This window comes from Anopheles coluzzii, chromosome 3, assembly GCF_943734685.1.
Source record: "Anopheles coluzzii chromosome 3, AcolN3, whole genome shotgun sequence".
Classification (NCBI taxonomy): Eukaryota; Metazoa; Arthropoda; class Insecta; order Diptera; family Culicidae; genus Anopheles; species Anopheles coluzzii.
In genome coordinates, this window is record NC_064671.1 from 51810123 (window position 1) to 51825942 (window position 15820).

General features: G+C 42.6%; 1 protein-coding gene across 1 annotated transcript; it reads left to right on the forward strand.

The window, feature by feature from the left end:
- Positions 1–6937: 6937 nt before the first annotated feature.
- LOC125907470 (uncharacterized) lies at positions 6938–10861 on the forward strand. Its single transcript, XM_049610057.1, has one exon. The coding sequence runs from the start codon at positions 7266–7268 to the stop codon at positions 10095–10097; it is 2832 nt and encodes a 943-aa protein (XP_049466014.1). The 5' UTR covers positions 6938–7265; the 3' UTR covers positions 10098–10861.
- The last annotated feature ends 4959 nt before the right edge of the window (positions 10862–15820 follow it).

Below are 15820 nucleotides of genomic sequence, written 5' to 3' on the forward strand. Positions count from 1 at the left end.
CTGAATAAAAAAAAACCTTATATTTATAAGCATCTTTTATGTGCAAGCACCGTCTATTTGTAAGCACAATGAATTTTTTGCGTATTTAAGCGTATTTATTATTAGTATTATTATTATTATTATTATTATTAGTATTATTATTATTATTATTATTATTATTATTATTATTATTATTATTATTATTATTATTATTATTATTATTATTATTATTATTATTATTATTATTATTATTATTATTATTATTATTATTAATATTATTATTATTATTATTATTATTATTATTATTATTATTATTATTATTATTATTATTATTATTATTATTATTATTATTATTATTATTATTATTATTATTATTATTATTATTATTATTATTCTTATTATTATTATTATTATTATTATTATTATTATTATTATTATTATTATTATTATTATTATTATTATTATTATTATTATTATTATTATTATTATTATTATTATTATTATTATTATTATTACTAGCTGGCCCGGTAAACCTAGTTTTACCCCACATTTTATTAGTTGCCGATTAAGTATTTGAAGTTGCAAATTACTTATCCGGCACTACAACCGCTTTGCGGTCTTGGCCTGCCTCAGGAGTGTCCGAAACCGCTCACGGTCTCGCGCCTTCGTCTGCCAGTCCGTTAAGTTGCAAATATAGGTGTTTAAATTTACATTTTATTTTTTATTCATTTTATTTGTTTTTATTGATGTCATTGTCGTTTATTACTCAAATAATATGTTTAAGAACATAATTTGGAACAGTAAAACAGTGTAGAATTACGTAGATTGATTTATTTACATGCAAATAATTACATACTTGTCACACACATATAACTACTATGAATCTCTAATGCAAATCTCGAAGCGCTAATGAATGGACGATATTTTTGGTTAATCTGTCTTTAGCTAGTATGTATAGATTGGAAGGTTTTCCCACGCGAGAACATATATATATATAAATATATAAATATATATATTTATATATTATATTTTTATATATATTATATATATTTATATTTATTATATATTATATATATTTATTTATATATTTATATATAATATTATATATTATATATAAATATATAATATATAAAATATATATATATATATATATATATATATATATATATATATATATATATATATATAGATATATATATATATATATATATATATATATATATATATATATATATATATATATATATATATATATATATATATATATATATATATATATAAATATATATATATATATATATATATATATATATATATATATATATATATATATATATATATATATATATATATATATATACTAGCTGGCCCGGTAAACCTAGTTTTACCCCACATTTTATTAGTTGCCGATAAAGTATTTGAAATTGCAAATTACTTTTCCGGCACTACAACCGTTTTGCTTTGTTTACACTTGCGAGTTTAACATCAGTAACCAAACATGTTTATGTTACAATTATTAAAGCAAGCATATTTGTTCGTTTTGGAACATCAAACAGTAAACAGGACAAAGCGAAATAGCATGTATTTTTTAATTCATTATTCCCAAACTAAAGTACTCCATCTCTGTTTTGTCATTATGGATATTTGTGACAGCATCGTAAACCGCTAGGCATTTCACAGCGAGTGTAAACCGCACCTTACACCGAGTGTAAACCGCGCTTCACACCGACTGTCAAAGTGCTGTATACAACAACAACAATCATGTCCTTTGTATGGGAGTTAGAAAATTGCTAATCTAACGGTAGGCGGACTAGGCGGTCACCGAAGATCTCTAGTCTGTGATATGCCGTATGTCTACAAGTATTAGCGACAAAGGCTCCCGGAAAGATGATCGTAGGGGTCCCATGGCCACCCCCCTTCCCGCCGGCAAATTAAGTATACCGTTCAATCTTCCAACAGCTGTGTGCCAGTACCCCCTGCTCCCGGTCACCAGTTACCATTGACAGGGGCCTCAATTCGTCTTTCCGCCTTTCATGAACACCTTCCTTTCTTTGACCGATGGATCATAACATGCCGGAAGAAAACACATTTGGTGAAAGTGTTGCACACACACGCACGCTCACACCCACGCGCAGATGGCTCAGCATATCTGTGTAAGCTACAGCATACGAAAGCAAAAGGTTAAGGTAACAAAGTTATGCTTAATGCTTAACACGTTCAGCACGATGACATGCCCCAGGGACTGCAAGTAAGCTTTCCAGTAAGCCGGTTTCACAATCAGCTTGCGTTCTAAATGCCGGCGGATAGAAAAGTTGATGAAAATCAGCGCCGGGCTGAACGTGTAAATACGAATTAGGGTTCTGCGCGTTGCACAGCAAACCCTCTATCGTGCACTAGCGATTCCTTAGTCATTTTTACATTGCAGCAATTGAACTTATTGCGCTTTTTTGGTTTGATTTGTGAAAATGCAACTTCATCGCCGCAATGTTTGTTAACGGCATTTTTAGGCGCCACAACAGCTCGCCAGCATTGACCACACGCGAGAAAGAGATGGCGCTATGGAGGGAAATAGCACGGAAGACGGCTGACAGCGATTGGCCGTCTGACGCACATGTCAGAGGTGCGGCCGGTGTGTATTTGCTTGACTCCGTACTGTAGTTGATGAAAAGTTGCGAATATCGACCCAGTTTTACGTTTGAATGGTCAAAGTCGATAGTTAATGGTATTCTGAATTAGAGAAAGGTGAAGTTTATGTGAGAGCAATGCAATAGCTCAATATAAATTGGTGAATATTATTGCGCAAATTCAATAACATTCACACATACACACACGGCACACAACTGGGAGGAAAAAAATCAAAACAAACCGCAGGATTGAAAGATCCAACTCGGGTTATACGATCAGATCGAGGATCCAGAAGGAGTGGGGAATTTTTGAATCGGCAGTTGGGGAGCTGTGTAAATCGGTAGCGCTTAGAGTAGGTGACCGTCGAATGGAGGTCTCACAAGTGGCGCCGGTGGTTGCCAGACATTTCTGCGGTTCATAAGAAAACCAGATAAGGCAAAATGGCTGCTTTTGGGAGAAGCACTCGATCCAGTGGCCTCTCTTCAGACGGCCGCCAAACCAGTGCATGTACCGCAACCATGGCAAAGACAACCAGCAACACCGTGTCGTCTTCCCAGCGTCCTAGCATGGCTGGCACTACGAAGTCAGCTACTTCCCCGGATTTGCTTGAACTCCGTGAAGCGGTGAAAGAGATGAAGGCTATGCTTGCTGTATCACAGGCGGAGAACGCGCGTCTACATCAGGAGATGGCGGAGACGCGTCTCTTGCTCGCGAGGTGGCAACAAGAAGCCGAACGTCGGGAAGAGAAACTTAGGGCTGACCATCAACGCGAGTGCGAGTCGTTGAATGCGCTCTTGGCTCAAGCCATTGGCAAGAAGCAGGGACAAAAGCAGCAGCATCGGGATCAGCAACAAGGGACACGACAGCAGCAGGAGCCCGGTCCTTCCACGTCGTCCACTTCAACGCGTAGCTCCAATGTGATGCAACTAATCGACTCTGACGAGGACGATGATCAGGGCAGTTTCTCCGAGGTTGTTCGTCGTAAATACCGCGGGCAGAGCACCGGTAAGCCACGCGCACACCAGCAGCAGCAGCAGCAACAACAACAGCAGCAGCAGCAACAACAACAGCAGCAGCAGCAGCGGCAGCGGCAGCAGCAGCGGCAGCGGCAGCAGCAGCAACAGCAGTCACAGGGACAGCAGCTGCAGCAGCACCAGCAGCAGCATCAAAAGCGGACGCAGCGTCGGCCTAAGGTTGATCTCATTGAGGTAACCCCCAAGAAAGTCAAACTTGGGAGAGCGTGTATCGTCTGATCCGGCGAGTGATCCGCGAAGATCCGTTGCACAAGGCACTCGAAGATCACATCGGTATTGGAAACCGCACTCGGGCTGAACTGCTGAGAATAAAGATCAGCAAATCTGCGGATTCTGCATTGGTGCTTGCCGAGGTACGAGAAATTATCGGCTCTTGGGGAGTGGCCCGTTTGGTAACGGAGATGGGAGAGGTCATCGTAAGCCATATTGACCCGCTTGTAGAGGAAGCGGAAGTGATTTCCGCACTGGACGGAGAGCTAGAGGGTAACGCTGGAGTGGTTACTATCAACATGTGGCGGCTTTCGGACGGAACTCAACGGGCACGGGTACGCCTACCGGCCAAAAAGATTATAACCATCGACGGTAAGAAGGTAAAGCTGGGTGGGTGCATCAGCAACATCAAACGTGCACCACCCACTCCCGTAGAACGGCTGCGCTGCTATCGGTGTCTTGAATTGGGACACATTTCTTGCGATTGCCGTTCAACAGTCGACCGACAAAACACGTGCATAAGGTGCGGGACCGAGGGCCATAAGGCTAAATCCTGCAAGGCCGATATTAAATGTGCTGTATGCGGTGGTGATCATCGCGTCGGCTAATGAATGGACGATATTTTTGGTTAATCTGTCTTTAGCTGGTATGTATAGATTGGAAGGTTTACCCACGCGAGAACATATATATATATATATATATATATATATATATATATATATATATATATATATATATATATATATATATATATATACTAGCTGGCCCGGTAAACCTAGTTTTACCCCACATTTTATTAGTTGCCGATTAAGTATTTGAAATTGCAAATTACTTTTCCGGCACTACAACCGTTTTGCTTTGTTTACACTTGCGAGTTTAACATCAGTAACCAAACATGTTTATGTTACAATTATTAAAGCAAGCATATTTGTTCGTTTTGGAACATCAAACAGTAAACAGGACAAAGCGAAATAGCATGTATTTTTTAATTCATTATTCCCAAACTAAAGTACTCCATCTCTGTTTTGTCATTATGGATATTTGTGACAGCATCGTAAACCGCTAGGCATTTCACAGCGAGTGTAAACCGCACCTTACACCGAGTGTAAACCGCGCTTCACACCGACTGTCAAAGTGCTGTATACAACAACAACAATCATGTCCTTTGTATGGGAGTTAGAAAATTGCTAATAAATTAAGTTTAGTGCAACTTCTGAAAATGATGTGAGTCTTAAAACCTATTCTCATACCACCATAAGGTGTGTGCAAAGTTTCGTTGAAAATGATCCAGCCGTTTCGGAGTTTGCTCGCGACAAACACCGTGACACGATATTTTTATATATATAGATACACATATGCATATGATTGCAATTTGTTGTATGCGCGAAGTAAGCCGTAAAACCAAGAGCAGCGCCATCTCGAGGCAATAACACAACTATTCCACACTTCACAGTAGCGCCATCTACATAGTTAATTATGCAAACTATGGGGTCAAAGGGTGGTGTATTGGCTAATCATAAGGAAACATTTGTATGTTCACGGAAAGAGGGGAAATTAAGCCAGCGTACAAACCCCAAAAGGTAAACATCGCTAACGGAACACAGCACTTTGTAATAACTACCCCAAGAAATACATGCAGAATTCAGTTAACAGCACAGATTGTGGAGTCAGAATTTATTGTTCTATATCTTCAAATCACCCAGCTGGCAAATCTTGTACAGAGTCCTTGGCGGGTAGCTCTTACTTGACACTTGTCAGCGCTCTCAGGTGTATTTGGTATCGTGCTGATTTTTGCTCCCTTTGAAACTCGATCGCGAGTTTAAGGTAATCTAGTGTAGGGCGCAATCCTACACATTTTGGTCCTTCGAACCGGATGCCGGCCAGGCCGGTAAAGTAAGAGTGAACCAGTGAAATAAGCTGCGTTGTATAGGACAACGGCACACGGCGTGGCCAGCGACGGAAACTTCCACTGGACGCCAACTCATCCCTTTGAGGTGCGTTGTATTGGACAACGGCACACGGCGTGGCCAGCGACGGAAACCTCTACTGGCGGCCATCTCATCCCTTTAAACTGCGTTGTATTGGACAACGGTATACGGCATGGCCCAGCGAGGAAGACATCCACTGGCGGCCATCTCATCCCTTTAAACTGCGTTGTATTGGACAACGGCGTGGCCCAGCGAGGAACACATCCACTGGCGGCCATCTCATCCTTTAAACTGCGTTGTATTGGACAACGGCATACGGCGTGGCCCAGCGAGGAAGACATCCACTGGCGGCCATCTCATCCCTGAAACAACGTTGTATTGGACAACGGCATACGGCGTGGCCCAGCGAGGAAGACATCCACTGTCGGCCAATTCATCCCTGAGAGTGCGTTAAATTGGACAACGGCACAAACCTTGGCCCAGCGAGGAAGACATCCACTGTCTTCCAATTCATCCCTGAGAGTGCGTTGTATTGGACAACGGCACAAACCTTGGCCCAACGAGGAAGACATCCACAAACGAGCAACTCCTATCGTCAATTTTGCGGTGTATTAGACATCGCCTTGTGTGTTCATCACGACATCAGTAGGAAAAGCATCTACAAGTCATCATGCCGACAACTAGATCCACATCGCAGCGTATAGAAGACCCTGCATCACAAGAAGAAGCACAAGTTGCACCACCAGCGGCACCACAAGCTGCACCACTAGCTGCACCAGCTGCACCACTAGCTGTACCAGCTGCACCACAAGCTGCATCACTAGCTTCACAACAATCTGCATCCCAAGCTGTCGTCGCTGAACAAATGTACCACTATGGGGAAGTTGGATCTTTGGCCACACAAAGAGAGCTTAAGACGTTAAGGTTTCTGCATTCCAGTATGCAACGCAAACTCATTCAGCTACTAAAAGAAGTCACAGCAAATCCAATCACGGCATCTACCCTGTTAGGATAGCTCGAACGAACTCGGCCTGCGATTGTAAACGCGTGAAGTAGCAGGTAGTTAGTGGAAGAGAGGAACAGGAAGCACGATTATCCGGGCGGATTTGATCGGTCTCTTGATCGGTGAACGCCATACAAATCGGACGTGTTTTTAAACCTAGCGCTAAAATAAAATAAAGTTAAAGGTTCTAAAAAAGTCCTAAAGTCGTTTACCGGGAGCCGCAACAACCCATAACGTCAAGTGGCAATATTTGAATGATTTTATTGGAATTATAGTAAGCCGTATTTGGGTTATGAGTAATTTAATCATAGTAACCTATGAATTTGTGTAGTTATAAGTTTTGGTATGAAATACAATTCATTCTGTTTCTAACCGTACACCAAGCTGGTTGACTTCACTACTTCCAATAGGTTATGGGCCCAGAACCCAGAAGCGTAGAGTGATTGAAGCAGAATCTTTTCGCCGTTATTCCGAAGAAGTTTTAAGATGAACCCGAACTCCACTGGATCCTCAAGCGCTGCAGGTAGTAGCATTTCAACATCAAGTCTTCCTGGCATAGAACGACTCATCGGGAGAGAAAATTGGGAAACATGGAAGTTTGCCGTGCAAACGTTCCTGGAACTTGAAGATCTCTGGTGTGCAGTAAAGCCAAAGAAAAACGACGATGGAAGCTACGAATCCGTCGATACAGCAAAGGATCGAAAGGCACGAGCGAAAATCATCTTACTTCTTGAACCAGTGAACTACGTTCATGTGAAGGAAGCGACAACAGCGAAAGAAGTTTGGTCCAAACTAGAAAAGGCTTTCGAAGACTCTGGCCTCACAAGACGAGTCGGATTGTTGCATAAATTAATCAAGACAGATCTAGAATCATGCGATTCTATGTCGGATTATGTTAATCGTATTGTATCAACGGCGCATCAACTGAATGGAATTGGTTTCCCGATTTCAGAGGAGTGGGTCGGAAATCTATTACTGGCTGGATTAACAGAACAGTATCGCCCAATGATCATGGCCCTTGAAAACTCCGGTATTGTCATCACTGGGGACATCATTAAAACGAAACTTTTACAAGAGGTTCCTCCCACATCAGTTGAACCTGCGTTTGCGGCAAGGACGAAGCACGTTAATGCTGGTAAGCAAACTAAAAAATCGAATACAGCTAAGGGACCGAAATGTCGAAAATGTTCGAAATTTGGCCATATAGCGAAGGATTGCTACAGCACGAAGGGAAACGATTCGTTCTGTGTAGTGCTTTCTACGTGTGGATCGAAGGAATACGGAAAATGGTATTTCGATTCCGGAGCAAGTGTCCACATGACGAACAATAGCGATTTTTTGATGCATGCGAAAACATCTAGTGGAACTGTGGTAGCAGCCAACGGGGAGAACATGCAAATCACCGCGAAGGGATCCTGCGTTTTGAAGCCTTCGTGCCAAAAAGGTGAAATTCCCGTTGATGACGTGCAGCTAATCCCGAATCTATCCGTGAACCTTTTATCGGTAAATCAAATTGTGAAAAAAGGCTACTCCGTTACGTTCACCAATGAAGGATGCGAAGTGGTTAACCGAAACGGCGATATCATTGCTACTGGTAGCCATGACAACGATCTGTTCAAGCTTGACGAACGTGAAGAAGGTGAGAAAACCGCGTTGACAGTTTCTTCAACAGGGAGCTTGGAACTATGGCATCAAAGGATGGGCCATCTTAACATCAACGGTGTCCGAAGCCTTGCAAATGGAATAGTGACTGGCGTCAATATTGTTGGAGATACCATGGCCGATTGCAAAGAATGTCCAATGGGCAAACATAGCCGTCATCCTTTTAGCAAGATAGGATCGCGGGCGGCTGAAATACTCGATTTGGTTCATTCTGACATTTGCGGGCCGATGGAAGTCAAATCTCTAGGAGGAAGCCGATATTATATTGTATTTGTGGATGACAAATCACGCCGGATGTGGACATATTTCTTGAAATCCAAGTCGGAAGCTGAGGTAAACAAAATTTTCCAGGATTTTCACAAGATGGTAGAACGGCAATCTGGACGAAAATTGAAGGTACTCAGAACAGACAATGGAAAAGAATATGTCAACACAGGGTTCACAAACTACTTAAAGAAGCACGGCATTGTTCATCAAACATCCAACGCATATACTCCGGAACAAAATGGCATGGCGGAACGAGCGAATAGGTCGATTGTGGAGCGTGCAAGGTGCATGTTACACATGGCGAAACTTTCGAAAAGTTTTTGGGCGGAAGCTGTGGCTGCTGCTGTGTACCTTCTGAATCGTTCTCCAACCAAAGGCCATAATGTTACTCCGCAGGTAGTGTGGTCTGGTAAGAAACCTAACTTGTCCCATATTCGGATCTTTGGTACTAGAGCGATGAAATTTATTCCGAAGCAATATCGCAAGAAGTGGGACGCTAAATCAGAAGAGTGCATTCTGACCGGTTTCGATGAGTTTACCAAAGGGTATAGATTGTACAACATCAGATCGAAGAAAGTAACAGTCAGTCGTGAAGTAAATTTCATTAATGAAGGTGTTGCTGTTCCTATCCAAGAAAAATCAAGCAGAAGGCAAATGATTCTCCTTGAACATGAAGAGACAGTTTCTCTTTCACCGAACGCTACATCACAAATGGAGGCAGTTTTGAGTGAAAATGAGGACGAGGACAGCGACAGCGAATACTTCACGGACGCGAACAATGAAACTTCTGAAGATACCGATGGAACTAGTAACGAATTTGACGAAACAGTGGTCGATAATGATGCAGCTGTGAACAGCGAACCTCTCGTTATATCAACTCAATCGCAAATCCTAAGGCGAAGCAGTCGGACGCGTAAAGTCCCAGAGAAGTATAATGATTCTATAATCCCACATGGCTCTGGTCTTTTCAGCAATGTTACCAGTTCAAAGATCATGAGCAGCAATTCAAGCGAGGATCCAATCACACACCAGGATGCAATGTCGCGTAGCGATTCAGAACGTTGGAAAGTAGCGATGCAAGAAGAATATCAAGCGTTGATTGACAACAGCACATGGAGATTGACAACTCTTCCAGAAGGTAGGAAAGCAATCAAATGTAAATGGGTGTTTAAAACAAAACACGATGCGGCTGGAAAAGTCAACCGCTACAAGGCGCGATTGGTGATAAAGGGATATTCTCAGCGAAAGGGGGTAGATTATAACGAAACATATTCACCCGTAGTTCGTCCTAGTTCCCTGAGATATTTATTTGCACTAGCGGCCAGAGATAATTTTTTGGTGGATCAGATGGATGCGATAACTGCTTTTCTACAAGGAGATTTGGAATAGGAGATATACATGGAGCAACCACCGTGTTTTGAGCAGCCTGGAAAGCAAAACATGGTATGTCGATTGAACAAAGCGTTGTACGGACTAAAACAATCAAGTCGTGTCTGGAATACGAAGCTAGATGCAGCACTGAAACAACTGGGTTTGGAGCAATCGAAGTATGATCCATGTTTATATTTCTATAATGGCAATGGAAATATGCTGTTTGTAGCCATTTATGTGGACGATTTAATGATTTTTAGTAATAATGAAGAAATGAAAAATCAACTGAAGACGAAATTGAGCATCATGTTCCGGATGAAGGATTTGGGACCAGCTAAACATTGTTTAGGGATTCGTGTGAATTATTTAAATGACGGAATTGCACTTGACCAGGAAGCCTACATAGAAACTATCCTATCCCGGTTCAAAATGCAAGACTGCAAAGCTGTTGCTACTCCTATGAACTATTCCATAAAGCTAACTAAGGAAATGTCGCCACAGACAGAAGAAGAAAAGGAAGAGATGTCAGCGGTGCCTTTTCAAGAGGCTGTAGGTTGCCTGATGTACCTAGCTCAATGCACCAGACCAGATATCCTGTTTGCAGTTAATCAGCTGAACCGATACAACAATAATCCTGGATCGCGTCACTGGCAAGCTGTAAAACATCTTATGCGATATCTAAGAGGAACGGCATCGATGAAACTCAAATATTACAGAAAAGGTAACGAACAAATAACTGGATATTCAGATGCTGATTGGGCCGCTGATACAGAAGATAGGAAATCCACAGGATATATATTTTCTTGATGCAAGGAGGAGCGGTGTCATGGTGTTGCAAACGACAACCAACTGTTGCATTATCAACCTGCGAGGCGGAATACATGGCATTGTCAGCAGCGGTACAAGAAGCATCGTGGTGGAAAGGATTGTTAGAACAATTTGGTAAGAAGCAATCGATTCAGATATTTTGTGATAATCAGAGCACTATCTGTATTGCAAAAAATGGAGGATATACACCACGAACGAAGCATATCGATATAAGACATCATTACATCAGGGATGCTTTGGATCGAAATGTTGTGAATCTCCATTACATTAACACTGAAGAACAAGTTGCAGATGGTCTTACAAAAGCATTACAACGAATCAAACAAGAACGTAATCGACGATCTATGGGAATTACACAACAATCGGCTTAAGGAGGAGTATTGGAATTATAGTAAGCCGTATTTGGGTTATGAGTAATTTAATCATAGTAACCTATGAATTTGTGTAGTTATAAGTTTTGGTATGAAATACAATTCATTCTGTTTCTAACCGTACACCAAGCTGGTTGACTTCACTACTTTCAATAGATTTAAAAGCCAAGCAGAATGCAATCTTTGAAAAGGTAATTGCCCTAGCTCCCGCTGACATGGAGCTCGACTTTGCTGAAGACGAAGCATACTCGAAGATTTGCATTCAATTGGACACATTGATTGCACGTGGGACACCGAGTGCCGCATCTGCTCCGGTGAATCCAGTAGTAATAGCACCGTCACACCATATTAACATTCCCATGCCAACGTTCGATGGAACGTACTCCCAATGGCCTAAATTCAAATCAATGTTTTCGGACATTGTGCAGCAATCTGGTGCTTCTGATGCCATCAAGCTTCATCATCTGAACAAGGCGTTGATTGGCAATGCAAGTGGCATTCTAAACGCAAGCATCATCGCCGGAAACAATTTCGTCAGTGCTTGGCAGATACTAGAGGACCGTTACGAAAATCCTCGCGTAATTGTTGACGGTCATATTTCGGGCTTGCTTCAAATGAAACCCCTCGCCAGAGAATCTGCACGTGGACTGCGTGATTTAATGGAGACGTGTAAAACTCATGTAGACGGACTGTCTTACATGAAAAAGGAGATCGACGGTACCAGCGATTTAATCATCACCCACATCTTGGCGTCATGTTTCGATCCAGAAACAAGGAAGCTGTGGGAACGGACAATGACCAGAGGGCAGTTTCCTGAATTGAAGACTACGCTCGAATTTTTGTGCAGGCAATGCGATGTGCTAGACCAGTGTGCTCCAGACAAAGGCGAGAAAGGCAAGGTGGCAGGTGCTAGAGCTTACACATCATCGGTACAAGTCTGTAAGCTTTGTCGTGGCGAACAACACACCACTGCACAGTGTCCAGATTTCCTGGCACTCTCCGTACGTGAGAAACAAGCGAAGGCACAAACTCTTCATCTATGTTACAATTGCCTTGGTTCCGGACATTCATCATTGAGGTGTGAATCTAAGAGGAAATGTCGCCATTGCAACAGACGTCATCACACGCTTCTTCACATTGAGCTAAGCAACGATACGACAGAGACGGAAAATGTGCCATCTACCTCCACGCAGTCATCCCAAGCTGGTTCAACTACATCACAACCGACCGGAAGTCAGTTTTCACCTCAGGTTGCCTTGAGTGTGAATGGAGAGGCTACCTCCACTGTCCTACCATCTACAGTGATCATCAACATCATGGACGATCAAGGAATTGAGCATCATGCGCGAGCATTACTGGATAGCGGCTCGCAATCCAACTTCTTGTCTGGTAGACTGGCCCAACTACTGCGGTTGCCAAGGAAACTTGTCAACATTCCCCTATCGGGCATCGGTGGCAGCTCAAACATAAACGTCCGACATGCTGTACGAGCCACAATTCGATCCCGCTGCTCCAACGATACGTTCTTCGTCGATTTGCTGGTTTTGCCCAAACCTACTGCAAATTTACCAACCCGACCGGTAAACATCAGCAACTGGAACATCCCGGCTGAATACATCTTGGCAGATCCGACGTTTAATCAGCCTGGAAGTGTGGACGTCATTCTTGGTGCCGAAATGTTCTACGAATTCTTGAAGGAGCGTCGTGTATCTTTTGGTCAGCATCGTCCGATACTTCAAGAATCGAAATTCGGCTGGATAGTGAGTGGAAATGCACCCGTTGAAACATTTGCCGATCCAACAGTGTGCATGACGGCAATTGAAGACACGACTGATGAACCGAATTGGAGGTTGGAGGAACGTGAAACTACTACGAGTGAAGACATCGAGTCCCGATCCAATCCGTTGCAGTGGTTCCCAACTATTGAGCATCGTGTGCAGCTGAAACCAGAAACTCGACAGGTGAGCATCGAGTGTAACAACGAGTGTCAACATCTGAGGCCTATCAGCAAGGTGGCAGCAGTAAACCTGACGAAGGCGGATCTGGATCGAGTCTTCGGATCATCTACCGTGCCGACAACCTTGATGGCGACAAATGTGTGTCGTTTCAAACCTCGTTTCGTAGCTGCTATCATCGGTGAACCTCCGGATGCTGATGTACTGAAGGGTGTTTCAGAAAACAACCCAGCAGGATTTCCAAGAAACCGTCTCAACCCTTGGCGGCAAATGCAGCAACGAAAGATTTGGTATCGTTCTAACAGTGAGTTTGGCAAAGTATATCGTAATCGTAAAATGGGACATACAAAATCGACAGGGAATTTGAATTAGGCAAGAAATAATTTATCTTGTAAGAGTCCATTGGCAAGAGATTTCAATTTGTATCCCACGAGAGTATCTTCAATAGGATGTTCATTCAAGAGTAGCTACAGTGAGTAACAGTTAGGGCACAACAATAACAAGACCAATAGATCATACGTGTTTCCTAAACCAGGTTAAATTGGTTCCAATTTAAGGTGGCAGAATGTTTAGGATTTAAATGCGCCAAATGTAGGCAATTTGTTGTATGCGCGAAGTAAGCCGTAAAACCAAGAGCAGCGCCATCTCGAGGCAATAACACAAATATTCCACACTTCACAGTAGCGCCATGTACATAGTTAATTATGCAAACTATGGGGTCAAAGGGTGGTGTATTGGCTAATCATAAGGAAACATTTGTATGTTCACGGAAAGAGGGGAAATTAAGCCAGCGTACAAACCCCAAAAGGTAAACATCGCTAACGGAACACAGCACTTTGTAATAACTACCCCAAGAAATACATGCAGAATTCAGTTAACAGCACAGATTGTGGAGTCAGAATTTATTGTTCTATATCTTCAAATCACCCAGCTGGCAAATCTTGTACAGAGTCCTTGGCGGGTAGCTCTTACTTGACACTTGTCAGCGCTCTCAGGTGTATTTGGTATCGTGCTGATTTTTGCTCCCTTTGAAACTCGAATCGCGAGTTTAAGGTAATCTAGTGTAGGGCGCAATCCTACACAATAATAATGATTGAAAAGAATGATAATGATAAAAAAGAAAATGCTTAGCTGTATTCGATCCGGAATACTCCAGGGTTGGCCATGTCCGATGATTGGTCGCGATGGCCGCACCGCGTGGCACGTCTCGTCCGACGTGGAACCGTGAAGGCCACACCGTGTGGTTGCGTTTCACCAGACGCTTGTTCACAGTGACTACGCGGCGTGGTACGTACGTCGGACGTGGATTCGGAATTGGCGCTCCGAGTTGTTGCGTCTCACACGACGTATATACAGCTTGCTTCATTTAGAATTGGAACAAACTTTTGCTCATATTGTGGCGCTCCTGGTGGACGGATTTGGAAGTTCTTAGTGTCAACGTGTCGGGCATTTTGTCAGCTTGACGTATGTATTTTTGACATTCCGCAAATCGACTGTAATTAGTAAACAATCAACATGGAAGCCGAAAGAAGGGAAAAAATTGTGCACAGTTATTTGGAAAATCCTTTGTGGTCTGCATCTAGGCTAGCTAAAAAGCTGAAATTTCCCAGAAATACCGTATGGCGCGTTATCAAACGGTATAAGAAAACATTGACGACGATTCGGAAACCTCAAGCCAATCGTCGGAGTGGAACTGTCGACCAGAATCTACGTAGTAAGATTTTGAAGACGATAAAGGGGAATCCTAATCTGTCGGACCGCGATTTGGCCAGAAAATTCGGTGCTGCCCATAGTACCGTCAGAAGAACTCGACTCCGGGAAGGAATCAAGTCGTATCGAGCTAGCAAACAGCCAAATCGCACCATAAAACAGAATAGTTTGATCAAAACTCGTGCTCGGAAGCTATACGATCAGGTGCTGACCAAGTTCGACGGGTGTCTTCTGATGGATGATAAAACCTATGTTAAGGCTGACTTCGGGCAAATCCCAGGTCAAAAATTTTACTTGGCAACGGGTCGGGGGGATGTTCCCGCCAAATTTAAATTTGTTTTTGCCGACAAATTTGCAAGAAAATTTATGATTTGGCAGGGCATTTGTAGCTGTGGCAAAAAAACGAAAGTTTTCGTTAGAAACAAGACAATAGCTGGTATTATTCAATCCGTTCGTAGCGGCGGCGTACGTCCCGACACTTATATTCCTAACGTACTAGATGGTTGCTACAGTTATTCACCGTGGCGTTGTAGGAGCGGGCTCAAGAAATGCGTTGCCATCCCTAGAATTTCATGTGAGCGCCGTACGTTCCCGCTACGAACGGATTTAATAATACCAGCCAATGACGTCGGAACTATATCAAAAAGAGTGTCTCCAAAAACGAATTTTGCCATTCATTCGATCCCACGACCATCCCGTAATGTTTTGGCCAGATTTGGCAAGTTGTCATTACAGTAAAGTCGTTCGAGAATGGTATGCAGAGAAAGGGGTCTTGTTTGTTCCGAAAAACCTTAACCCACCCAACTGCCCCCAGTTCCGCCCTATTGAGAAATACTGGGCAATCATGAAGAGGAGACTCAAGGCAAAGGGAAAGGTT

Bases quoted from the DNA above. Each gene is read 5' to 3' on its own strand.
- LOC125907470 (XM_049610057.1), top strand. From the start codon at position 7,266: ATGAACCCGAACTCCACTGGATCCTCAAGCGCTGCAGGTAGTAGCATT.